The following is a 22,796-nucleotide window of genomic DNA, read 5'->3' on the forward strand; positions in this document are numbered from 1 at the left end:
AGTGGTCTCATCTTCTAATGGAACCTACTCTAACGGTTTTGTGAACTGGCGCTTATCATATTTTACATTTCTCAATTTCAATCTATTTAAAATTGCATTTCCATCTAGCGGGTGAAACCTAAAAAACATACAAGTACCTGCATTGTCTCTGCTCCAAAATCTCCCAGAAAATATCTTTGCTTACACAAAGTAGGTAAAGAGATGACATGGATATAGATGCGTGTTGACTTGATATAAGAACAGGATGATAAGAAAGCAGGAGCCGATGATCTCTATATGAACACTTCAAAAATTCTACAGGGACCTTTCAAAAATCCCAACGAGATAATTATCAGGAAGAAGCAAAGAATTATACAGAACAGAATATACTGGAAAAACAAGGATACAGAAGCAGTCTATGAGATAAAGCCATATCATGTGGATATTGGTGGTGGTGAAACCTAGTAGACAACAAGTCACATCGTGGAAACATCTGCTCATGGAGAAAACATTCTGGAGCCACCAATAGAAATCAACCGGTAACACCCGCGATCGGTGCCGGCAATGGCACCGCTGATTACCGCTGATTAGCGCTGATACCGCTTCAAAATGACGGCGGCGCGCACTTTCCGTGGATCGTTGCTCCCCGTGACGTCATCGGGGAGCGGCGATCCATTGCCATGGTAGCTTCGGGCCTCACGAAGACCCGAAGCTACTTCGGGTTAACCCATTCATTACCATGTGCTGTCAGCACATGGTAATGTATGAGTAGTAAAAACCCCATATACTGCCATACTGTAGTATGGCAGTATATGATAGGATCGATCAGACAACCTAGGGTTAAAGTACCCAAGGGAGCCTGAAAAATAGTAAAAATAAAAATTAAAAAAAAGTTAAAATAAAAAAATTATAATAAAAAAACCTAAAAATTCAAATCACCCCCCTTTCCCTAGAATTGATATAAATATAAATAAACAGTAAAAATCATAAACACATTAGGTATTGCCGCGTCCGAAAATGTCCGATCTATCAAAATATGATAACGTTTTTTCACTGCGTTTAACCCCGTAACGGAAAAACGCGCCCAAAGTCGAAAATGGCACTTTTTTGCCATTTAATTTTTTTTTTTAAATTCTATAAAAAGTGATAAAAAGGTCATACAGTCATAAAAATGATAACAATGTAAACGACATCAAAATCTGCAAAAAACTACACCACCCACAGCTCCATACATCAAAGTATGAAAAAGTTATTAGCCCCAGAAGATGGCAAAATCCCCCAAAAAAATTTTGTACAGGAGGTTTTAATTTTTTTAAATGTATGAAAACATTATAAAACCTATATAAATTTGGTATCCCCGTAATCGTACCGACCCAAAGAATAAAGTAGACATGTCATTTGGGGTGCACAGTGAAATCCGTAAAATCCAAGCGCACAAGAATACGGCACAAATGCGTTTTTTTACGAATTTCACTGCATTTGGAATTTTTTTCCCGCTTCCTGGTACACGGCATGAAATATTAAATACCACCATTTTGAAGTGTAATTTGTTACGCAGAAAATAAGCCGTCACACAGCTCTGTGAAAAAATTCCAAGATCCAGCCTTGTCGGGAAACACTCGTAGTCTTTATGTACTTTATTTACAGTTCTGTACATGGAAAAATAAAAAAGTTACAGATTTTTGAATGTGGGGAGTGAAAAATGAAAACGCAAAATCGAAAAAGGGTGGAAGGGGTTAAAAAAAGCTTGTTTCCCACGAACTTTGTGATTAGTGTGATTTCCCATTGTGAACCACACCTGTTCCCATTTATGCTCCTCCGCTGCCAGCCCTGACCCTCTGCTCTGCCTCTGACCCTGAACCTTTGCCACCTGTCTTGACCTCCTGCCTGTCCCTGACCAAGAACCTGCCATCTGGTTCTGTACCTCCCCTTGGCAGCCAACGCCGACAAAGTTGCACCTGTGGAACAACCTGTTGGTCACCGCAGCAAGTCCAACTAGCTTTGCGGTGGGCTCTGATGAAAACCGGGTGCCACTCAGACTCCGGTCACAGGTGTCGGCTTATGTCATTGTCTGCGGTGGTCCAGTGGGTTAACTACCCCTGGAACCTGACAGGCAGAATCATAGTTATATTTGATGCAAGGAGCTAACTGCAACAAATTCTAATAATATATTTCATATAATTATGATGTGGTAGTCCTGTGCTGATTTCAGTCCACAAAATTCATCCAGAGAGACCTGCTCTGTAGATCTGACCTGGTGGAGATTGCTTCCAAATCTACTAAGAGGCCAGAGTCTCTGACTGCCAGAGCCAAATCGGGATTTTAATCCAGTGTGTAAGAAGATCAGACCCTGCCAGAGCAGGCGCCTGTGTCGTATGTCCCTTTTGACCGGGCGGTCTTCCTGCTGCGGGAGGCTGGAGAGGGTGCTTTGATGGCTACGTCAGACATTGGGGCAGATTTACTTACCCGGCCCATTCGCGATCCAGCGGCGCGTTCTCTGCGGTGGATTCGTGTCCGGCCGGGATTCATTAAGGTAGTTCCTCCGATGTCCACCAGGTGTCGCTGCTGCGCTGAAGTTCCCCGGAACGCTCTGGAATACACCGAGCGAGGCTGAGTGAAGGTAAGTTCAAGCTCCGCGACACATTTTTTTTTTTAAATGCGGCGGTTTTTCCGAATCCGTCGGGTTTTCGTTTGGCCACACCCCCCTATTTCCATCGCGTGCATGCCAGCGCCGATACGCCACAATCCGATCGCGTGCGCCAAAATCGCGGGGCAATTCAGAGGAAATCGTCGCAAATCGGAAATATTCGGGTAACACGTCGGGAAGACGCGAATCGGGCCATTAGTAAATGACCCCCATTGAGTCTGTTTTCCGGCTGTTGCCGGTGCACCTAGATTGTTATCACTTGTTGGGCTGCAGCGTGGATGGTTTGTATTATTATGATACATGCCTTCCCGTGGGTTGTAGAGGTATGGTGGCAAAAAATACTGGGCCATCCATTTTATAACCCGAATAAAAACCTCATCAAACCCAAGCAGTACATGTTGGATCATCTTTAATTTGGGAAGCGCATCTTATATTAACCTGGTATTTTTGCCACCATACCTCTACCACTGTTCTATCCGGCACTACTCTGTACCGGAACCCGGTTAGACGCTGCATAGCCTCTCTACTATACTTCTGACCTCTGCTCCAACACACTAGACACAAGGTGTCACAAGGTGAGCAGACTTCATAATCCCAATTATATCTCTTTAAGTATCATATTGCACTAGGGGCGCCACCTGTGTCTCTCTTTCTATTTTCCCATGGGTTGTTCCATCTCGTGTAAACATTTTGAGCTTTTTAGCTTCTTTGTGGAGTGGGTGGTCCATTTTGAAACTGGTTTTCGTTCGGTCACTCACTATTTGGACAATATTTTTGTTTGTAGGTCCGGGCAACTCCACGGTTTGCTCTCATCTGGTGTTTGTCCATGAAGGGTGTTCTCGGCCCTTTGCATCAGATCCAAATTTCTGCCCCATGATTTCTGTTGCTCCTGCAACCTGGCAGCAGTATGGTAAGGTGTCGGGAGCTTGGCTGGCAGTAGCTGGGGAGAAAGATTACCCATGATTACCTGGTGGGTCTGAGGGAGGTGGGTTGACGGGGCGTTGAAGAGTTGACGTAGGGAGCAGGTTCCTGGGGATGCCCGCAGACCATTGTCGTTTGCATTGTTATTTGATTTGATTAGGGGATGTTCCGAAGTTTGCTCCTCTACTCACGAGTCCCTGCTTTTTACCACGACTTTTAGCCTTGCCTTTTTTGGGGCTTTTTGTATAGGCAAACTAGTTTCTCCTTCAACTTCTCGACCGGGTGGGCTTTTGAGGGAGGATGTGTCGTTGGGTTCATGGATCTGCTTAGTGTCAGTGGGGGGTCCTGCATGTCTGGTTACTTTAGCATGGCATCTTAAGTCCTCTTCCCCCGGGGCCTCAACTTACGTGGTATCAGTTCCAGGCGCTGCTCTGTAAGTGTCTAAGTGTGCTTGGGATTGACCTCATGTGCTATGGGACCCATTTATTACGTATTGGAGCAGCCACGGAAGCAGCTAGGGCAGGGCCACCCAGGGCTGGGTGGTTGAGGTGTTTTGCTTGCTATATCCGCTTTTTCAGGTGTTTTGAGTGTGGTGCGTCCTAGGCCTGCTGTGTGGTTGTTAGGCCATTCCTACATCTTCTGGGCGTGCCAGAGGGCCGCATGCTGGCCAGGAGGCTGCAGCTTAGGTTTTCATCAGGTGGATGTGTTATATTGAATGATATTGGTATGGATATATTCTTGTCAACATACAGGATGGGATTGAGCAGGCTCTCTTCTTGTTGGGTGGTGGTCGCAGTACCGTGGAGAGTACACGGTCCTGCTGGTGGCAGAAAGGTGAAAGTGGAGGAGAAGTCGGGAGTCCAGCTGGCATACAGCAGCCGAGCCGCATGAACGGATGTTAACCAAGTGCCTAAGAGTTTTTGAAATTGTGACCACTTTTTTACCTAGCAAGAAGGAGGCGTTTTTCTTGGGTTATTCATTTGTTGGGGTTTAATATTAAAGGGCCCTACAGAGTTTTAAGTATTTATTTGTTTTACCATGCCATCCAGTCAAGAACTGCCGACTTGTGTTGTACCAACCCTGTATATGTTATCATGCTGCCACCGGCTGTTCACACCCCCATCAATCTGTGATGCCATCGCTACTTGATGCAATTGAGACTTGATCTTGATTCCCCCTAGATCCATTGATCCATTGATGTGTTGTTGTTTGACAATTGAGTTTGAGTTTTTGGGCTGAAATCCTCCTCTCTACCCTATGTATGACACCACCCTAAAATTTTTCACTGATGCATGTTGCGATTAATGATACAATTATTTTAATTGTGCAGCCAAAGCACCTGCGGGGGACTTTTAAGGAGGCACAGACATTTAAAGCAGCAATGTGTTACCGAAGATAAACTGTGTGGAAAACCTTAATTAGCAGGATTTAGATCATTCCACGTCCCCCTCCCCAATTTATTGCACCGCCGTCCAGAGTCCACAGCCTCAACTCACCTGACCATAGTTTATAAGGTTGAAAAAAGACACAAGTTCAACCAAGAAAGGGAAGGGTTTTGATGAGGAAGAGATTTAGGGGAAACAATTCTATATAGCATAACAATCAATGTTATTTAGGTGTAAAAATCCATCTAGAACCTTCTTGAAGCTCTCCGCTGTCCCTGCTGTGACCAACGCCTGAGGCAGGCTATTCCACAGAGTGACAGTTCTCATAGTAAAAAATCCCTGTCGCCTCTGCCGATTAAACCATGTTTTCTCCAGGCGGAGACAGTGCCCCCACATCATTTGATTTGATTTAATCTGAAACAACTTTCCACCATATTTTTTGTATGGACCATTCATATATTTATATAAATTAATCTTGTCCCCTCGTAGTCGTCTCTTTTCCAGACAAAATAAATCTAGTTGTTTTAATCTTTCCTCATAACTAAGACCTTCCATACCCCTTATCCTTTTTGTGGCTCTACTTTGAACCCTCTCCAGCTCCAGGGCCTGCTTTTTATGGACCGGTGCCCAGAACTGGATGGCATATTCCAGGTGAGGCCGAACCAATGCCTTGTATAGTATTACATCTTTATCCCTAGAGTTCATACCACTACTGAAAAATGACAGATTAAGATAGTAAGTACAGCACTGCTTCCAGGATACTGACAAAGAGGGCAATGTGATGTGATGTTTGAGTGATAGACACTGAAGGTGTGATTGGAGAGGAAAATGCCAATGATCATAGTAAGTGGCCGGAAGGAATGGCCAAAAGTTTTGAATTGTTGAAAATATGTTTCCTTCCATTCACCATTTGCCATTCTCATCACATTCGGTTGCACCATTTTTTCAATTGCTGTTTCAATACTGACCTGAGCTCTTGACTCCTTAGGCTGTATATGATGGGATTAAATAATGGAGTCATAAAGGTGTAAAGCAAAGAAAGACCCTTATTGAGGCTGGGGGAGTAGTTACGAGAAGGAGCTCCATAAACCGAAAGTAAAGAACCGTAGAATAAAGAGACAACGAGCAGGTGTGATGTACAGGTGGAGAAGGCCTTGTGCTTCTCTACGTGTGCCGGCCTTCGGAAGATGGTGAAAAATATACAAAAATATGTGAGACATATAAAAGCAAAAGGAAATAAGGTTACGCTTACAGAAATGATCAAATCTTCCAGCTTTACAATGTAAGTGCTAGAACAAGATAATTCCAGAAGAGCAATGGGATCACAGAAGAAGTGGTCAATGATGTTGGAGCCGCAGTACTGAAGAACATAGATTTGTGCAGCTAAAATGATGGAGGTCATGGTACCCAAAAACCAAGACCAGAACATGAGTTGATACTGGAACCTTGCGCTCATAATGGAACTATAACGTAGAGGATCACAAATGGCCAAGTACCGGTCATAGGACATCACCGTGAGGATGAAACACTCTACAGTCTCGGAAACACAAAACAAGAAGAGCTGAATGATGCAAGGGCCTAAAGAAATGGTGGCCCCTTCCTTCAACACCACATGTAGCATGTAAGGTGTGATGAACAAGGCGATCAGTAAGTCGGTAGCAGCAAGGTGGCCTAGGAAGAAATACATTGGAGAATGAAGCTGCCGACTGGTCGACACCAACGTGCTGATGGCAGAGTTACTGACCAAAGTCATTACGAAAAATACAAGCAAAATGGAAAATGTGGGAAACCTTAAGTAACTGAGGTTCTGGAATCCAAGAAGAAGGAATTCTGGGATCTGTGTTTCGTTCCAAATATACAGAATCTGTAATGGAAGAAGATAAGAATCTGTATATAGATAATAGACTTCTATATACTACTTGTCTCCTGTGATTATTATTATTGGAGTGGATATCAACTGGTTTTTTGAGCCCACAATCACTGGTTCAGATTCAATGACAAGAAACAGTAAATTAAGTAATTTGTGTGTAATATATGGGATGAGATCCAAGAGAGGAAATCTACAATGTCTCTCCCTTGGTGCTACCTAGACCTTAGCTCAAGGAGTCCGACATGGACATTAAAAGGAACTCAAAAGTCTCTAAGAAACAAACATTGAGATTACTTACCCGTCCATTGGTTACAAACTTGTTCAGTCTGTAAAATGGGACCCATGTGTGGGACTGAGTGCAGTAGATAGGGTTCCTTTCCCTGTTTGCTGGCTGAACAGAGGCACTTACACCTTTTTAGTCTAATCTACTGCTACATGTGCAACGTCCATCCACTGGAGCCTGACTGCAGTGGGGGGGGGGGGGGCAGCTTGATTCCCTGGCACCTGACTGGCTGGATTGCAGTGCAGCCTTTCACCAGGTATGTCATGGGTGGCTTAGTTCAGGAGAATAGGCCTCATCCATGTCCATCAGGGCCAGGGGATATAGGAAGAGGGGAAGTCCACATGGACACTCCTGGTATACATGTAATGGATCCCTGGCTAGGTGATGACGGGGCTAATGCCTGTATTCAGGGATGACATGGAGACAGAATTGTTGTCCAAAACCCACAGTCTCTTTGATGGAACAGAGTCCAATGAAGCAGCAGGTAAAAGTCTGTAAACGTTCTTTGCTGCAGAAGTCCATGAGGCAGGAGATTGGTTGGATGTGTAGCTTCATTTGGGAGAGTACCTCAGCCCTGGTCCTGTAGTTAGGGTCTGGCCACAACCTCGGGCTGCTTAAGCTGCTATCCTAATGCAGCCTATGTGTAATATAGCACACAAAGCTGCTGGTCTCTCATAGAAGAAAGAGAGGCCTGGTCCTGTCTCCTGACAGGAGCTGAGAGAAAGGCTCTCTGAAGGACTCAGTAGAAAGACCCAGAAATCCAGCCGGAGGAAATATTGATAAACTTCCAGATCTGGGGATTTCCAAAGTCCCCAACCAATCACTGGCCTCCAGCTGCAAAAAGAATCACATAATGAAAAATTTAGTGTAAACATTATAAAAATTAACCCGCTTTTATGTGGAGCAAAGCAGGTTGGACTTGTTGTGGCGTGGTACCACCAGGTCTCTCCACAGGCGTGACTTTGTCTGCAGTGGGGGCCAAGGTGTAGTACAAGGTCATGAGGCCGGAGCGCAGTTGGGGACAGGGAGCACAGAATCAGAGTCGGGGGACGTAGTGGGAGGTCAGGACAGGTAGCAAAGGGGCAAAGTCAGGAATGGAATCAAGGTCACAACGCGAAATCAGTCTAAACGCACAATGCAAGAAATACATCTTTCTCTCAAGCATAAAGCACAAAGATCCGGCAGGGGACACAGGAAGGGGCTGGAATTTTAACAGAGAAGGCGGCCGGCCAGCACCAATTATCTGCGCGGTGAGTTTTTAAATCTCTAGAAGCCGGCATGTGCACTCCCCAGGAGGCGGGGACTCGAGAGCCGGGCTGCGGGAGCCAGGGCTGGAACACGGAAAGGTAAGGAAGATGGTGGGGGTCCCTGGCAGTGGAGAGGGGCACAAGTGCGCCTGCAACATGGGATGTGGGTCACAGGAGCACCCGTGACATAGTCTATGAGGATGAGGAGGGACACAAGAGCTTACAGTCTATGAGGATGAGGAGGTGACACAAGAGCTTACAGTCTATGAGGATGAGGGGTAACACAAGAGCTTACAGTCTATGAGGATGAGGGTGACACAAGAGCTTACAGTCTATGAGGATGAGGGGAAGACACAAGAGCTTACAGCCTATGAGGATGAGGGGGTGACACAAGAGCTTACAGTTTATGAGGATGAGGAGGTGACACAAGATCTTACAGTCTATGAGGATGAGGGGGTGACACAAGAGCTTACAGACTATGAGGATGAGGAGGGACACAAGAGCTTACAGTCTATGAGGATGAGGGGGGACACAAGAGCTTACAGTTTATGAGGATGAGGAGGTGACACAAGATCTTACAGTCTATGAGGATGAGGGGGTGACACAAGAGCTTACAGACTATGAGGATGAGGAGGGACACAAGAGCTTACAGTCTATGAGGATAAGGGGGTGACACAAGAGCTTACAGTCTATGAGGATGAGGGGGTGATATAAGACCTAACATTCTATGAGGATGAGGAGGTGACACAGGAGCTTACAATCTATGAGGATGAGGGGGTGACACAAGAGCTTACAGTCTATGAGGATGAGGGAGTGACACAAGAGCTTACAGTCTATGAGGATGAGGGGGTGACACAAGAGCTTACAGTCTATGAGGATGAGGGGAGACACAAGAGCTTACAGTCTATGAGGATGAGGAGGGACACAAGAGCTTACAATCTATGAGGATGAGGGGGACACAAGAGCTTACAGTCTATGAGGATGAGGAGAGACACAAGAGCTTACAGTCTATGAGGATGAGAGGGACACAAGAGCTTACAGTCTATGGGGATGAGGAGGGGGAACCCAAGAGCTTACAATCTATGAGGATGAGGGGGTGACACAGGATCTTACAGTCTATGAGGATGAGGGGGTGACACAAGAGCTTACAGTCTATGAGGATGAGAGGGACACAAGAGCTTACAGTCTATGGGGATGAGGGGGTGACACAAGAGCTTACAGTCTATGAGGATGAGGGGGGACACAAGAGCTTACAGTCTATGAGGATGAGGGGGGGACACAAGAGCTTACAGTCTATGAGGATGAAGGGAGGACACAAGAGCTTACAGTCTATGAGGATGAGGGGGTGATACAAGAGCTTACAGTCTATGAGGATGAAGGGGGACACAAGAGCTTACAGTCTATGAGGATGAAGGGGGGACACAAGAGCTTACAGTCTATGAGGATGAGGGGGGACACAAGCGCTTACAGTCTATGAGGATGAGGGTGTGATACAAGAGCTTACAATCTGGCAGGGGGGCAGTATCCTTTGTCTGCTATTTTAAAATGTAATAATAAAGGAAGTTATTATTTTTTGGTGCTGGAACAGTTTTTTTCCCTATCAATATGTACGAGGTGTCAGAGCTTGTATAATGGTACAGCCATTTTTGTAAGGGAATGGAAAATAAAATGATTTCAGCCGCATGTTATATACAGAGTCCAAGGTGAGTGGGTCTACAGAGAACAGACAGGTCATTACACTTGCTCCTCATATTTCGCATAAAAAAGATCATTCATTCCATTACACTGCGGCTACATATAGAACTAGGTCAATATGAAGAGTCTTCTATCTACAGCTAAAATAGTTTTTTTAGTTTCTGCTCCCAGTGTTGGCTCAGTTGCTTTTCAAGGTCCTACTGTCTTCCAGTGGTCTCATCTTCTAATGGAACAAGCCCTAATGGTAACATGAATTGTGCTTATCACATTATTACATTATTGTAGAATTTCCACTTGAAAGGTAGAGCTTAAAAAGCACACAAGTACCTGCATGGTCTCTGCTCCAAAACCTCCCAGAAAATATCTTGGCTTACAAAATGACATGGATATAGATGTGTGTTGACTTGATATAAGAACAGGATGATAAGAAAGAAGGAGCCGATGATCTCTATATGAACAATTCAAAAATTCTACAGGGATCTTCCAAAAATCCCAAAGAGATAATTATCAGGAAGAAGCACAGAATTAGGCCAAACAGAAAATACTGGAAAAACAAGTCTATGAGATGGGATTTTGGGGATTTTCTGTAACATTGTAAGTCAGAGAATCATGAAAATCTCCCCATCTTCTCCAGGCTCAGGGATTTTTCTGCCCGGCACCAGCACTCTGAACATGGAGGAGGCGGTGGGCAGTCAGTGTGGACGTCCAGTGAAGACTATATCAGCAGTCTCCTGGTCTACAGCTCTGACCTGGTGGAGATTGCACATGGATCTACTAAGTGGCCAAAGCAGAGGACATAAAAATGGCTATAAAATAATGAATAACAGAAACTGAGACTTACAAAAAGTGAGGCATCCGTTTTTTTCTTAATAGATCCGTTAAAGGTCTCCTTTAGAAAAAAACGGATACTTTGCTATTAATATATCTGCCAGACAACAATTTAAATGACAATTATTTAAAAAAACAAGAAACAAAACTGCAAAATGTCAACATAGCGATGACATGAACACAATATACTGTAAATAAAATGTTAACGCAAAGCAGTGAGGTCAAGCTCCTCCCTGTGGCCGATGAATCTTAATTAAAAACTCTGCGTCTGAACCCGGCCAGACTGTGCCGCTCCGGACATAACAATTCTCTGCGCTGCCTTCTGGAAACCACGGGCCACGTGGAGGGTAAAGAAAGCTTGGACATCAACATTTCACCATTGATACTTCCACCACACCAGACGCTGCCTCATGTTATATATCTGGGGGGACCTTCCTGGCATAGACTGGCAACATAACCTGTTCCAGAAATGGATGCCAGCTATAGTGTGAAGGTGGCATGAGGAGGAAATAGTCACAATTCCTGGTCGTGTACCACTAGAAGCCGCTCTTTATATCAGGTATCATCCCCATGGGTCACTATTCCCCTCACAATGTCCGCTCCATTCAACCAGATTTCAAGACCCCCATATTCGGCTAGGACAATAAGTTTTGTTTGTATCCTGTTCACACATTTAGACAATTCCAGCAGATGCTATGTGCATCTCAATGTAATCCCAGTGATAGGTTCCCATGATGGTGGTGAGTACAGAGAGGGAATCCACCAATGGCATCACCACAATGCATGCTGGGGGAAATCTCTGACCAGTGCATGCGGCTGGCGCTCCAGTCTCAGGGATGGGAATCCAGTGGATAAAATACCAGATGAAAGCTCCACTTGAGGTGCTCGGATGTCTGCACGTTACACGTGTCATCAGCCTTCATGTCACCCTTACTGTTACATCCAATTCTGGCTGAAGGTCTGTGCAAGGTCCCCGAATATCCAGTAATTGTTGAAGGAAGCAAATTATATTATATTATATTGACTGTAACATATGATGTGCTGGATACAGGTCAGGACTGAACCCAAAGGAAAGTGCACATACACTGCAAGCTATGTCTACTCCTTAAAGGGATATTCCAGGGTCTACCACCATAAGTTTTCATCCGGTGCATCCCATTACAGTAGGAGACGTGTATGCGAGTTGCAGCAAAAACAGACATTTTGAGTGTTTGTTTCTGCAGTGGTCAAGGACCAAACAAGGACAATCCTGTGAGCAATTCTTCAGCAGGTTCAGACGTTGTTTTCTCTTCTTAAAGCACAACCCAAAGGCTCCAACCGTGATCAGATATTGAAGCTTCCGCCATGTTTGCTAAATGCGATGGAAATGCAATGTTGCCTCAACATCTGATCACCATTGGAGCCTTTGGATTGCGTCTGAAGAAAAAGCAACGTGTGAACTTGGCCTCAGACTCTGGACTTCTTGTTCTTTTGTTTTGCTTTTGCTGCAGTTTGGGGACATCTGGGTGGATCATAACAGAAGGTACATTGAAGATACTTTATCTTTTTAATCCATTCCAATTTTTTGGCTTAAAGACTACATCAACTACCCTGATGAGAACCTGAACACCTCTACTCAGCAGTGGGAGGGGTAGGCGGACCTTATCAGGTGGAGGTGGTTTCCTATAATCTGGTCTCTTGCTGGAGGCTCTATGTGAGATCCTTCAGGATGGATTTGTGGATGAGGAGAGAGAGTTTGATCTTCTTGTTGGTTTTTACTCTTCACGCAATCTTCTATTCTAAAGGAATAAATGCCAAAAACAAGCGTCAGTCAGACTTATGGTGGAGGAAATATCACTCTATATCTGGCTGGGGAACCCCTAGAGGGATGGGTTGGGGGGATGTGCCCTCTGTCTTTGGGTGGAATTCCCTGAGATCATATTCTCCTGATGATTCTCAGTCGGTCCCTGCCTATAGTTCCTCTAGAAGTCTTTCTGGGCACCTTGATCCTACACAATCATCTCCAACACCAGGTCCTATCGCCTTGCAGTGTCATCCGGAGAAGTTGGTGGTTACTGTGCGGAAAGACTTCTATGGAAATGGAAAATTAGTAAGAACTTCAGACTTAACCCTTGGGTCCCTGACCTGTAAACCTGGTCTTCCAAGTTCAGACACTGCAGTGGTCTTTGAATATGGGCTACATGAATGTGGGACTCGCCTGGAGGTAAGTGGTTGAGTACAGTGACCTAACTTGTGTGACCTAAAACATTTTTTGCATGTGTTTGTTTGACTGTTTAATTTCTATTCCAGAAGTAAATATTTTTGAAGTTTGTAGTATTTTTTAACCCTGGGGGTCTCAATCTTTGTACTTTAGATGACTGAGGACTCCCTAGTTTACAGCACATTCCTGCTCTACAACCCATCGCCTTCCAGGAGATCCACCATTATTAGGTCCAACTCTGCCATGGTCCCAATCAAGTGCTTCTACCCCAGGTGTGTCTTTGGCTCTGTGTGGATGACTAGTAGTGAAGGTCCTCACTGTGTGCTTCATACACCTTCAGCCAGTACTCATGAGTATATACTGTCTCTCTGAGATGAGTCATTATCCTTGTATACTAGTTTTCTTATCTGTTCTATCAGCGACTGTTTAATTTTGATGGAAACTTGACCAAACCACTTGGAGTCGCGTTCTGATGACATGGAAGCATCTGTATCATGTGGTCTCTCATAGTTGAGGAGCGGGGGCTGGTGGTCAGGATCTATGTGTTATTCTGTTATATGTGTTGTGTTGTAGAAGAAGGGCATTTACCAGATGGTTGTGAAGATTTTTGGGAAATGTCCTAATGGTTTCATATATGATTCTCATTCAATATCGCCACCTTAGGCTACAGGTTTCCTGGTGGTATTACATCTTAGCCATAGTCTCCTCACTAGAATTGAGCCCAGGTACCAGAATGAATCTGACAAGAGCCGTGTAATTCCTCAGTTATGATCTTCTAATCCCAGACAACCACCTATTAACCCCTAAAGGATGCAGGGTTTTTTTTTTTTGCACCTTCAAAAATCCATAACTTTTTAATTTTTTCCGTGTACAGAGCTGTGTGAGATGTTATTTTGTGCTTAACATATTTTACTTCTCCGTCACATTATTTATTATTCCATACCATGTACTGGGAAGTTGGAAAAACATTCCAAATATGGAAAAATTGGAAAAAAAAGCTTTTTTTTACGACTTTCCCTCTGCGCTCCAAATAACGCCTCTACTTTATTTTTTGGTTTGATACGATCATGGTGATACCAGATTTATAAAAGTTTTATTTTTTATTTTCAAAAGTTAAACGAATATGTACGAAATAAAAATCGCCATCTTCTGACACTAATAACTTTTTCATATAACCGTTTTCGTATTTTGATCGGCATTTTGGGATGTGGTGATACCTATTGTGTCTGTGATTATATATGATATCAGTTCTAGGGAAAGGGGGGGTGATAGAACTTTTAGGTTATTTTACTTTTAATTTTTTTTTTTTTTTACTTTTTTAACTTTTTTTTTAAGACCCTCTAGGGTACATTAACCCTAGACGGTCAAATCGTACCTACCATGTCCTGCAATAAAACTGTATTGCAGTATATGGCATTTTTGCACAAGATTCATTACAATGAGCCACTGGCTCATTGTAACAAATCTGCACAATCCAGACAGCCTCGGGTCTGACAAAGACCAAAGCTGTCATGGCAACCGATCTCCGCCCCCCGATGACGTTCAGAGAAATGTGTGATTAGACCTTTGTGTATAGTGTTAGTAACAGCAGGACTGTGAAATATGGATAAATATTTCAAGATAATATTAATGACGTGTCCCCAACACTGCTGGTCTCTGTGCTCCTTGTAGCCAGTTTTAGGTATTGTCCCTGGAGAGATGTGTAGAGAGACCTTGGTGTGTTTTGTTAGTAGCAGCTGGACTGTGAAATATGGATGTATATTCCAGGATTGCAGCACTGGGGGTGTGTCCTGTTGTGCTGTGTACAGAGTAATGTGTAGCAGTTCTCTGGAGATACAGCAGTGTCAGAGTCTGCATGGTTATACCTTGTCATACCTAGTATCATAACAGTGAGACCCTTCACTTCATACAGCAAGGATTCCCTAGACGTTCTGCCTGCGGTGTTCTGTGCTTTTCACGCTGACCCGGGGCTTATCACTTGCGTTTGCTTTGTTTGTTCTATTCAGACATCACAACGTGAGCAGTGACGCCATCAAACCCACCTGGATCCCCAGCCACTCCACCGTTTCTGTAGAAGAGAAGTTGTCCTTCACCTTACAACTCATGACCGGTGCGTTTGACTCGTACAGACAGGTGAAGCCCTCGGTGAGCTCGGACGCATTCCAGTTTCTGAACCTGAGTTTTCTATGTTCTCAGATGACTGGAGGTCTCGTAGATCATCTACAGTGTTCCAACTGGGTGACATCTTCCACATAGAGGCATTGGTGGACACACAGAACCACGCTCCCATGCGGATATTTGTAGACCGTTGTGTGGCGACCCAGTCTCCTGATGCAAGTTCTAGTCCATCACATGAGATAATAACTCAGAACGGGTAAATATTGTGTATGTATTGTGTGGAATCTGACACTGGTGGAGATTGACATTCGTATTTAAACACCAACAAACTCTTAAAGGAAATCAACCAATTAAAAAAAAATTTAAAAAAACCTACAAATACTCAGCTCCACTCCTCTTGATGTTGATCCTGGCGCTGTCCTCCACTAGTCTTGACATGCCGAGGATCACCTAGAAAAAAAACATATAATTAGCAGCACGGACAGCAGGGACAAGATGTCCGGCACTCCGGGCTGCTGAGTATGGAAGCATGGGAGAGGTAGGTGAAGTCACGTGAGATGTCTTAAGTTTCTTTTCTAGGTGACCTCACTGTCAAGACTAGCAGAGAACAGCGCTGGGATAGACATCAAGAGGAGCGGAGGTGAGTATTTCTAGGTTTTTTCTTACACAGTAGGTCCATCAAGTTCAAACCTCTAATCCTCCTGTATTTATCACGAGGAAGGCAAAAGACGTACATGGCTCCTGCTGATTAATCCATAATAGGCCAAATCCCTTCCCGACCTTAAATATGGCTGTCGGAATAACTCCTGGCAACAATGTGAAGTTGACAAGATCTTCTATCCATCATTGAAGATATTTTGCAACACGTGCACTTCAAAACTAACTGTGGAATTCACCCACATCTACTGGTTAGTTAATAGGTGGTTTTGCCATTACATTTCCCAAAAAGGTCTTCTATGTGGAGCACGTAATAAAAAAAAAAATGGGTAGGGCTCAATCTGAAAACTTTGCATAGCACACCACCAGGGCTGGATTAAGGGTGGTGGGAGCCCCTGGGTGCAAACTGGTGGGGGCCCTTCCAACAATGTTTTTGAAAGTATATAGCCTGCCACCCCCCCCCGTAGTAGATAGTCTGCCAGCTCCCGCAGAATGCAACCACCAGTCCCCTGTAGAAAATAGTCACAAAATAAAAAACTTTATACTTACCTCACCTTCTCTTACCTTGATACCATGACGCTGCAGGCTCTTCCTCATTCTTCAGACAGCTACCGGCCACTGAAGACACAGCTGCATGTATTGATTGGATGCTGACAGCGTGACGCCATCACTTCCGCCTGTCGGAAACTGGTGGGGGCCCCTTTAAAAGTGAAAGTGGTGGGGCCCCGGGGTTGGAGCCCCGGGATCCCCTCCTTTAATCCAGCCCTGTACACCACCATCCCACACAGTATGGGGCAGTTATGTGGTAAAACTGATAAGCCGGTCTTTATGAAAATTTACATTTGTGGAATGTTTTTGGTAGAGTCCATTTTGTTATGTTCTTTTCTATGGGACTATGCATGGCACTGACAGCGTGAGCTGACCATGTTCCTGATCACTTGTATTGGTGTTGACTATATGGACCTACTTAGGAAATTTTGAATTAGTAATTTGAGTGTTTTCCAGGTGCTTGATGGATGGAAAACTAGAGGACTCATCTTCTGCTTTCAAAACCCCGAGGCCACGACCAGACAAGTTACAATTTACAGTTGATGCTTTTAGATTTGCTGGGCCGGATAACCCCATGGTCAGTGTCTGTACCTTGAAGAATATCTTGCTGTAGTCTAAGTCCTGATTTGAGGAGTAACCTTGTCTTCTAGATCTTCATCACTTGTGTCCTGAGGGCTGAAGATGCTGAGGTTGTGCCAGATGCTACAAGCAAGGCTTGCTCCTTTAACAAAACAAATGGCATGTGAGTTACTGAAGATGGCCCATAAGGTCTTGGGTTTTACTGGGACGATAAGTAGAAGGAGTTTGTGGGACAAAAATTTTACAGATCTCAAGGCAAATAATGGGTTCTTCAACATCTCTGGGCTGCTTTTTCTTTTGAAGTGATGAAGCTTTAGGCAAAGACCTTGTAAGACTTGTTCTTTCAGTGCAATTCTGAGGCCAGAAAGAGGTAGACAAAGAACTTTCCTGAAGACTAGTAAGCATCAGTCATATCTTAGAGATGCACATTGTGTTGATTACTAAGCCCACTAAGGTTGAGAGGCAGGGTGGTGCCATAGGCGATAGCCTACCCATCATCCTGACCCTGTGGTCTATAAAACAATTCATTGAGACATTATTGAGATTTTAGGAAACTTTCACCCCCTTATGATTTTTTAGGTGGCATTCAGTTGATGGTCTTGACAATATCTGCAGCTGTTGTGAAATGGAAAATTGTGTCTTGTCCTCCACCCAGTCAAGAAGATTTAGCCGAAATAGTCAAAGGAGGCTTCCCCAAAAAAGAGACCTGTGGGGTATGTACTGCAGATGGATCTTGATGGGTAGAACATTTCTGAATACCCTCAAAGTTCTATTATTTTAGTCTTCTATCTCTCCATCTTCCTTACAGGTCCACATAAGCTCAGCCACCACGTGACTACTCTTGGCCCTCTGTATGTCGTCAGACCAGAAAGTCACAGAGACCTTAAGACATTAAATACTCCCCTTCCATCTCTAGAGATGTGGGTGGCAGCAGGAGTAGGACTTTTTTTGGTGGTTGTATTATCCTCTTGTGGTTTTGCTTGGAGAAATAAGTATAAGAAAAATGTGGCACCTGCTCAATAAAAGGAACGAAATAATTGTGGATTTCTTTTGTGTTTCTTTTAGTTTTCATATCTGTTGGTGAAGTGTAAATGATTGTAGGGCAAATTTTCATAGAATACAATAAAAGAATTAATTAAAAAACACTCGGAATTAACTAAATGCCCCTAAACCTCCTACTAAAATACAATAGACAATATACAAAATACTAGGGTCAGAAGGAAAGCGCTGGGAAAAAGGAGGAGAAAGTCCAAAAACACCACAGTCTGAATATTAAACAAAGTTTTTTTTGCCACATCAACGTCTTTCCAACTAGATTTTCAAAATGTCACTGCCAAAATGTTCAAATACCTCTTTCCTTATGTTGCACAGCACACAGGTGAGGGTATAAGTTCCTTAGTTGTTCGTCTGTTCGTCTTCCTTCTATCCCACACTTGTGGACGGAGCTCTCAAATAGTGCTCCCAGGAGCACCAAATAGAGAACAGATAAAGCTTTACAACGGAAGGAGTCACATGTATTCCATGCTTTACCAGATTTACTGATGGTAGACTGTCCCCACTGTCATGTGCGTTGCCTTGGGTGTGTGGGTGCTGTAACGCCCATCAGTGCAGACAGTCTCGCGCTTTTCACGAGAACGATTTCCTCGCCCAGCCGCAGAAGTAACCTGCCGGCCGCGCATCAATGTTCACCTGCATGCGCAAGACTTGCAGGCAGCCGAGTAACGTCACCGGCTGTCTGCACCGATGGGAAGTACACGGCAAGAATATTGAGTAGCCGGTGTGGGAGTGCAAATTTTAGTACAGCAGAAATAGAACTGTGGTAAGGAGCCGTTATAATGATAAATCCCCCCTATAAGTCTAGGCTCAGCCCTGGGGTTCATCTTCTCTGTTTCCCATTTTGAGTCCGGGCTAAACTGCTAACATCATAGTCCTCCCCTTTAACCAGGACCCATCCCCTACATCCGGAGCGTCAGAAGGAGAACTTTATCACCACAAAGTCCCCACCCTTCCTTTTTGCTTTATGACGGGTGTGGAAGACTCCTCCACCAGGACTGCGCTACCGTGACATCCGTGGCTAGTCCAAAACTAAGCCAGCCATTCAGTCCCTAGTATTGACCTCCCATACGCTGTCAGCCGCTGGTATGGATGTTACCTGGGTCATTGCTACAATGTGCACAGAGCCACCAATGCACCCATCAATGCTCCATCTGTGACATAATACAAAACGTCTTTATAAAGTACAGGCGGTCTCATAAACCTGACCTACAGACGACCCCTCGTTACAAACGGCTCTTAGATGTTGGTAATTTACTGCACTTTAGCCTTAGGCTGCAATAAAAAGCTATAACAGTTATCACAGGTGTCTGTAATGAAGCTTTATTATTAATCCTGGTTCTTATGACAACCCAACATTATTAAAATCCAATTGTTACAGAGACAAAAAAAATTTCCACTGGGGTTACAATTATAAAAAATACAGTTCCGACTTGCATACAAATTCAACTTAAGAACAAACCTAAAGAACCTATCCTGTATGTAATCTGGGGACTGTCTGTAGTTGAGAGCCACATTACATATTTTACACTGGATGTGTGTTACTCCTCTTCTTCTTTAACCCCTTAACGCCAAGGCCCTTTTTCGTTTTTGCGTTTTCATTCTTCACTCCCCACCTTCAAAAATCTATAACTTTTTTTTCCATGTACAGAGCAGTGTGAGGGCTTGTTTTCTGTGTGACAAACTGCACTTCATAGTAACGGTATTTAATATTCTATATCATGTACTGGGAAGCGGGACAAAAATTCCAAATGATAAGTCTACTCTATTTTTTGGGTCGGTACGATCACGGGGATGACAAATTTGTACAGGTTTTATAATGTTTTCATACATTTACAAGAATTAAAACCTCCTGTACAAAAATGATTATTTTTTATCTTGCCATCTTCTGGCTATAATAACTTTTTCATGCTTAGGTGTATGGAGCTGTGGGTGATGTCATTTTGTGCAAATTTTGATGACGTTTTCAATGCTACCATTTTTAGGATTTTTGGACCTTTTGATCACTATTTATAGAATTTTTTAGCCATTCGAATTTGGTAGCTACTTTACGGGGTAAAAGGCTTTGAAACACCATTATCATATTTTGATCGGGCATTTTAGGACTCGTCGATATCTAATGTGTTTATGATTTTTACTGTTTATTTTTATCAGTTCTAGGGAAAGGGGGGATTAGAAATTTTAGGTTTTTAAATATAATTTTTTTTTACTTCTTCACATGACATGACATTACATGACCATGGACTGAACTCAATTACTTGCTGTAATGTGTTTAAAGTGGACAAGTCCTTTAAGGTTTCATTCTAATGTAATCTTAAGATATTATTCTAAACCAGGTACAACTCCATGATGGCTGTTACCTGTTAGATTACATCCATCAAATATCTGGGGAATTTTTACATTTCTCTAAGCTTTGATCATCTCGTTGGGACTTGTTTAAGCTCAGAGAGATGTAAATCCCATGATAATTACCAGGATCGTCTCACTGCGCACACAATATGTATAAAGACCATGGCAAAATCTGCACGGTGTTAAGTTCACCTAAATGGTGGCCAACCAGTCACGCTAGGACGGCACACCGGAGAAACAACTACATCCCGGAGACACCGGCTCTGTGATATATTGTGTGGGTGTTACTCTATACATTGTGCACTTTAAGAACATCCCGTGTGTTCCCGTATATTCCGGCTGTCAGGAGGCTACACATTTACAGTAAGTTGGTGGTGACTTCCTTTGACCGTCTAAGATCAGTCGTCACTTTTTTACTGCTCCACATTTTTTGGGGTATTTCAGGTATCTTTAGGTTTTCTGATATTCTGCATAATCCTTTGAGTTTGTGTTAGGGAAAAGTATTAAAAAACAGAGAAACTGATAGAACATTTCATAGTTTCATAGTTCCATAGTTTATACGGTTGAAAAAAGACACTTGTCCATCAAGTTCAACCAAGGAAGGGAAGGGATTGGATGAGGAAGGGATTTAGGGGAAACAATCCTATATAGCATAACAATCAATGTTATTTAGGTGTAAAAAGGCATCTAGACCCTTCTTGAAGCTCTCCGCTGTCCCTGCTGTGACCAGCGCCTGAGGCAGGCTATTCCACAGAGTGACAGTTCTCATAGTAAAAAAGCCCTGTCGCCTCCGGTGATTAAACCTTGATTTCTCCAGGCGGAGACAGTGCCCCCTCGTTGATTTGATTTAATCTGGAACAACTTACCACCATATTTTTTGTATGGACCATTCATATATTTATATAAATTAATCATGTCCCTCGTAGTCGTCTCTTTTCCAGACTAAATAAATCTAGTTGTTTTAATCTTTCCTCATAACTGAGACCCTCCGCACCCCTTATAATTTTTGTGGCTCCACGTTGAACCCTCTCCAGCTCCAGGGCTTCCTTTTTATGGACCGGTGCCCAGAACTGGACAGCATATTCCAGGTGTGGCCGAACCAGTGCCTTGTATAGTGGTAATATTACATCCCTATCACGAGAGTCCATACCACTTTTGATACATGACATGATCCTACTAGTTTTAGAGGCAGCTGATTGACATTGCATGTTGTTATTCAATTTATGATCTACTTGTACCCCCAGGTCCTTCTCAACAAGGGACTCTCCCAGATGTACTCCCCCAAGGACATATTTTGCCTTTGGATTATTGGCCCCCAGGTGCATAACATTACATTTATCCACATTAAACCTCATTTGCCAAGTGGATGACCAAACATTCAGTTTGTCCAAGTCACCCTGCAGCCTATGAACATCCTCCATAGACTGTATTACACTTCACAATTTGGTGTCATCTGCAAAAATAGACACAGTGCTATTCATTCCTACCTCTATATCATTAATATATATATTAAATAGTAGTGGGCCAAGCACAGAACCCTGAGGTACACCACTCATAACTGGTGACCATTCCGAGTAGGAATCATTGACCACAACTCTCTGGATACGATCCTTCAGTCAGTTTGCAATCCAATTGCAAATGATTTCTGCCAAACCAATAGCCCTAATTTTACCCATCAGGCGTCTATGAGGGACAGTGTCAAATGCCTTTGCAAAGTCCAAGAACACAATATCCACAGCAGCTCCTCCATCCAGGCATCTGCTCACCTCTTCATAGAAGCAGATCAGGTTAGTTTGACAACTTCTATTCTTAGTAACCCCTCGCTGGCTGTCACTTATTATACTATTTGATATCACATACTCCAGTATATAGTCTTTTACTAACCCTTCCAATACTTTCCCCACAATGGAAGTTAAGCTTCCATTGGTCCAGACATTACAATATGGGCATAAATTTGACAATTTCGGGAGTTGGCTTCTCCTCCATAAAAATATACATCTACTTTAAATGTGTCCTAACTGAATGTGATGTTCTTAATTCCACATATTAATAGCCACCAAAACAACTCAATGTACAATAATGGATATACTGTACATACCTTGGCCATGCTAGAAGAGGCTCAGGCAGGTTCCCATTTCACCCCTTTATCTGGCCCTGGACACCCGGTCACACAATCACACAGACAGACATCATATACAGGAGAATGGATGACAACCAGGTGGCAAGTCCTAAGGACAAGGCTTGATTGATCTAACTTGGGTTGGGGGTTTCAATGACACATTCCATATAAAGACATATCTGGGCATTTATGTGAAGGCAAATATATGAGGAGAGTAAAGGGGCATCTACTGGGATGGACAGGTGGAGGGTGGCACCATCACTAGAGACAGGTCAAACGACCAAACTTACCTCTATCCCCTGACTACAACGAGCATC

The 22,796-nt window shown here is 43.6% G+C and overlaps 1 protein-coding gene across 3 annotated transcripts; it reads left to right on the plus strand.

Annotated features, from left to right (window-relative positions):
* The first annotated feature begins 11,703 nt into the window (after positions 1-11,703).
* On the plus strand, positions 11,704-17,995 carry LOC140128365 (zona pellucida sperm-binding protein 3-like). 3 transcript variants are annotated; one of them, XM_072150019.1, is made up of 8 exons: positions 11,704-11,813; positions 13,209-13,327; positions 15,062-15,165; positions 15,252-15,429; positions 16,836-16,956; positions 17,030-17,121; positions 17,538-17,671; positions 17,767-17,995. In XM_072150019.1, exons 1-8 carry the CDS (start codon positions 11,745-11,747, stop codon positions 17,979-17,981), a joined length of 1,032 nt encoding a protein of 343 aa, XP_072006120.1. In that variant the 5' UTR covers positions 11,704-11,744; the 3' UTR covers positions 17,982-17,995. The 3 variants fall into 3 exon arrangements, with proteins under 3 accessions (XP_072006120.1, XP_072006121.1, XP_072006118.1); XM_072150020.1 differs by lacking the exon at positions 11,704-11,813 and adding an exon at positions 11,877-11,906; XM_072150017.1 differs by lacking the exon at positions 11,704-11,813 and adding an exon at positions 12,483-13,058.
* The last annotated feature ends 4,801 nt before the right edge of the window (positions 17,996-22,796 follow it).

This window comes from Engystomops pustulosus, chromosome 4, assembly GCF_040894005.1.
Source record: "Engystomops pustulosus chromosome 4, aEngPut4.maternal, whole genome shotgun sequence".
Lineage (NCBI taxonomy): Eukaryota > Metazoa > Chordata > Amphibia > Anura > Leptodactylidae > Engystomops > Engystomops pustulosus.

Bases quoted from the DNA above. Each gene is read 5' to 3' on its own strand.
- LOC140128365 (XM_072150017.1), top strand. From the start codon at position 12,564: ATGGATTTGTGGATGAGGAGAGAGAGTTTGATCTTCTTGTTGGTTTTT. The intron at 13,328-15,061 runs GTGTGTCTTTGG...TGTTCTATTCAG, and splicing joins ATCAAGTGCTTCTACCCCAG to ACATCACAACGTGAGCAGTG. The intron at 17,122-17,537 runs GTGAGTTACTGA...ATGATTTTTTAG, and splicing joins TTTAACAAAACAAATGGCAT to GTGGCATTCAGTTGATGGTC.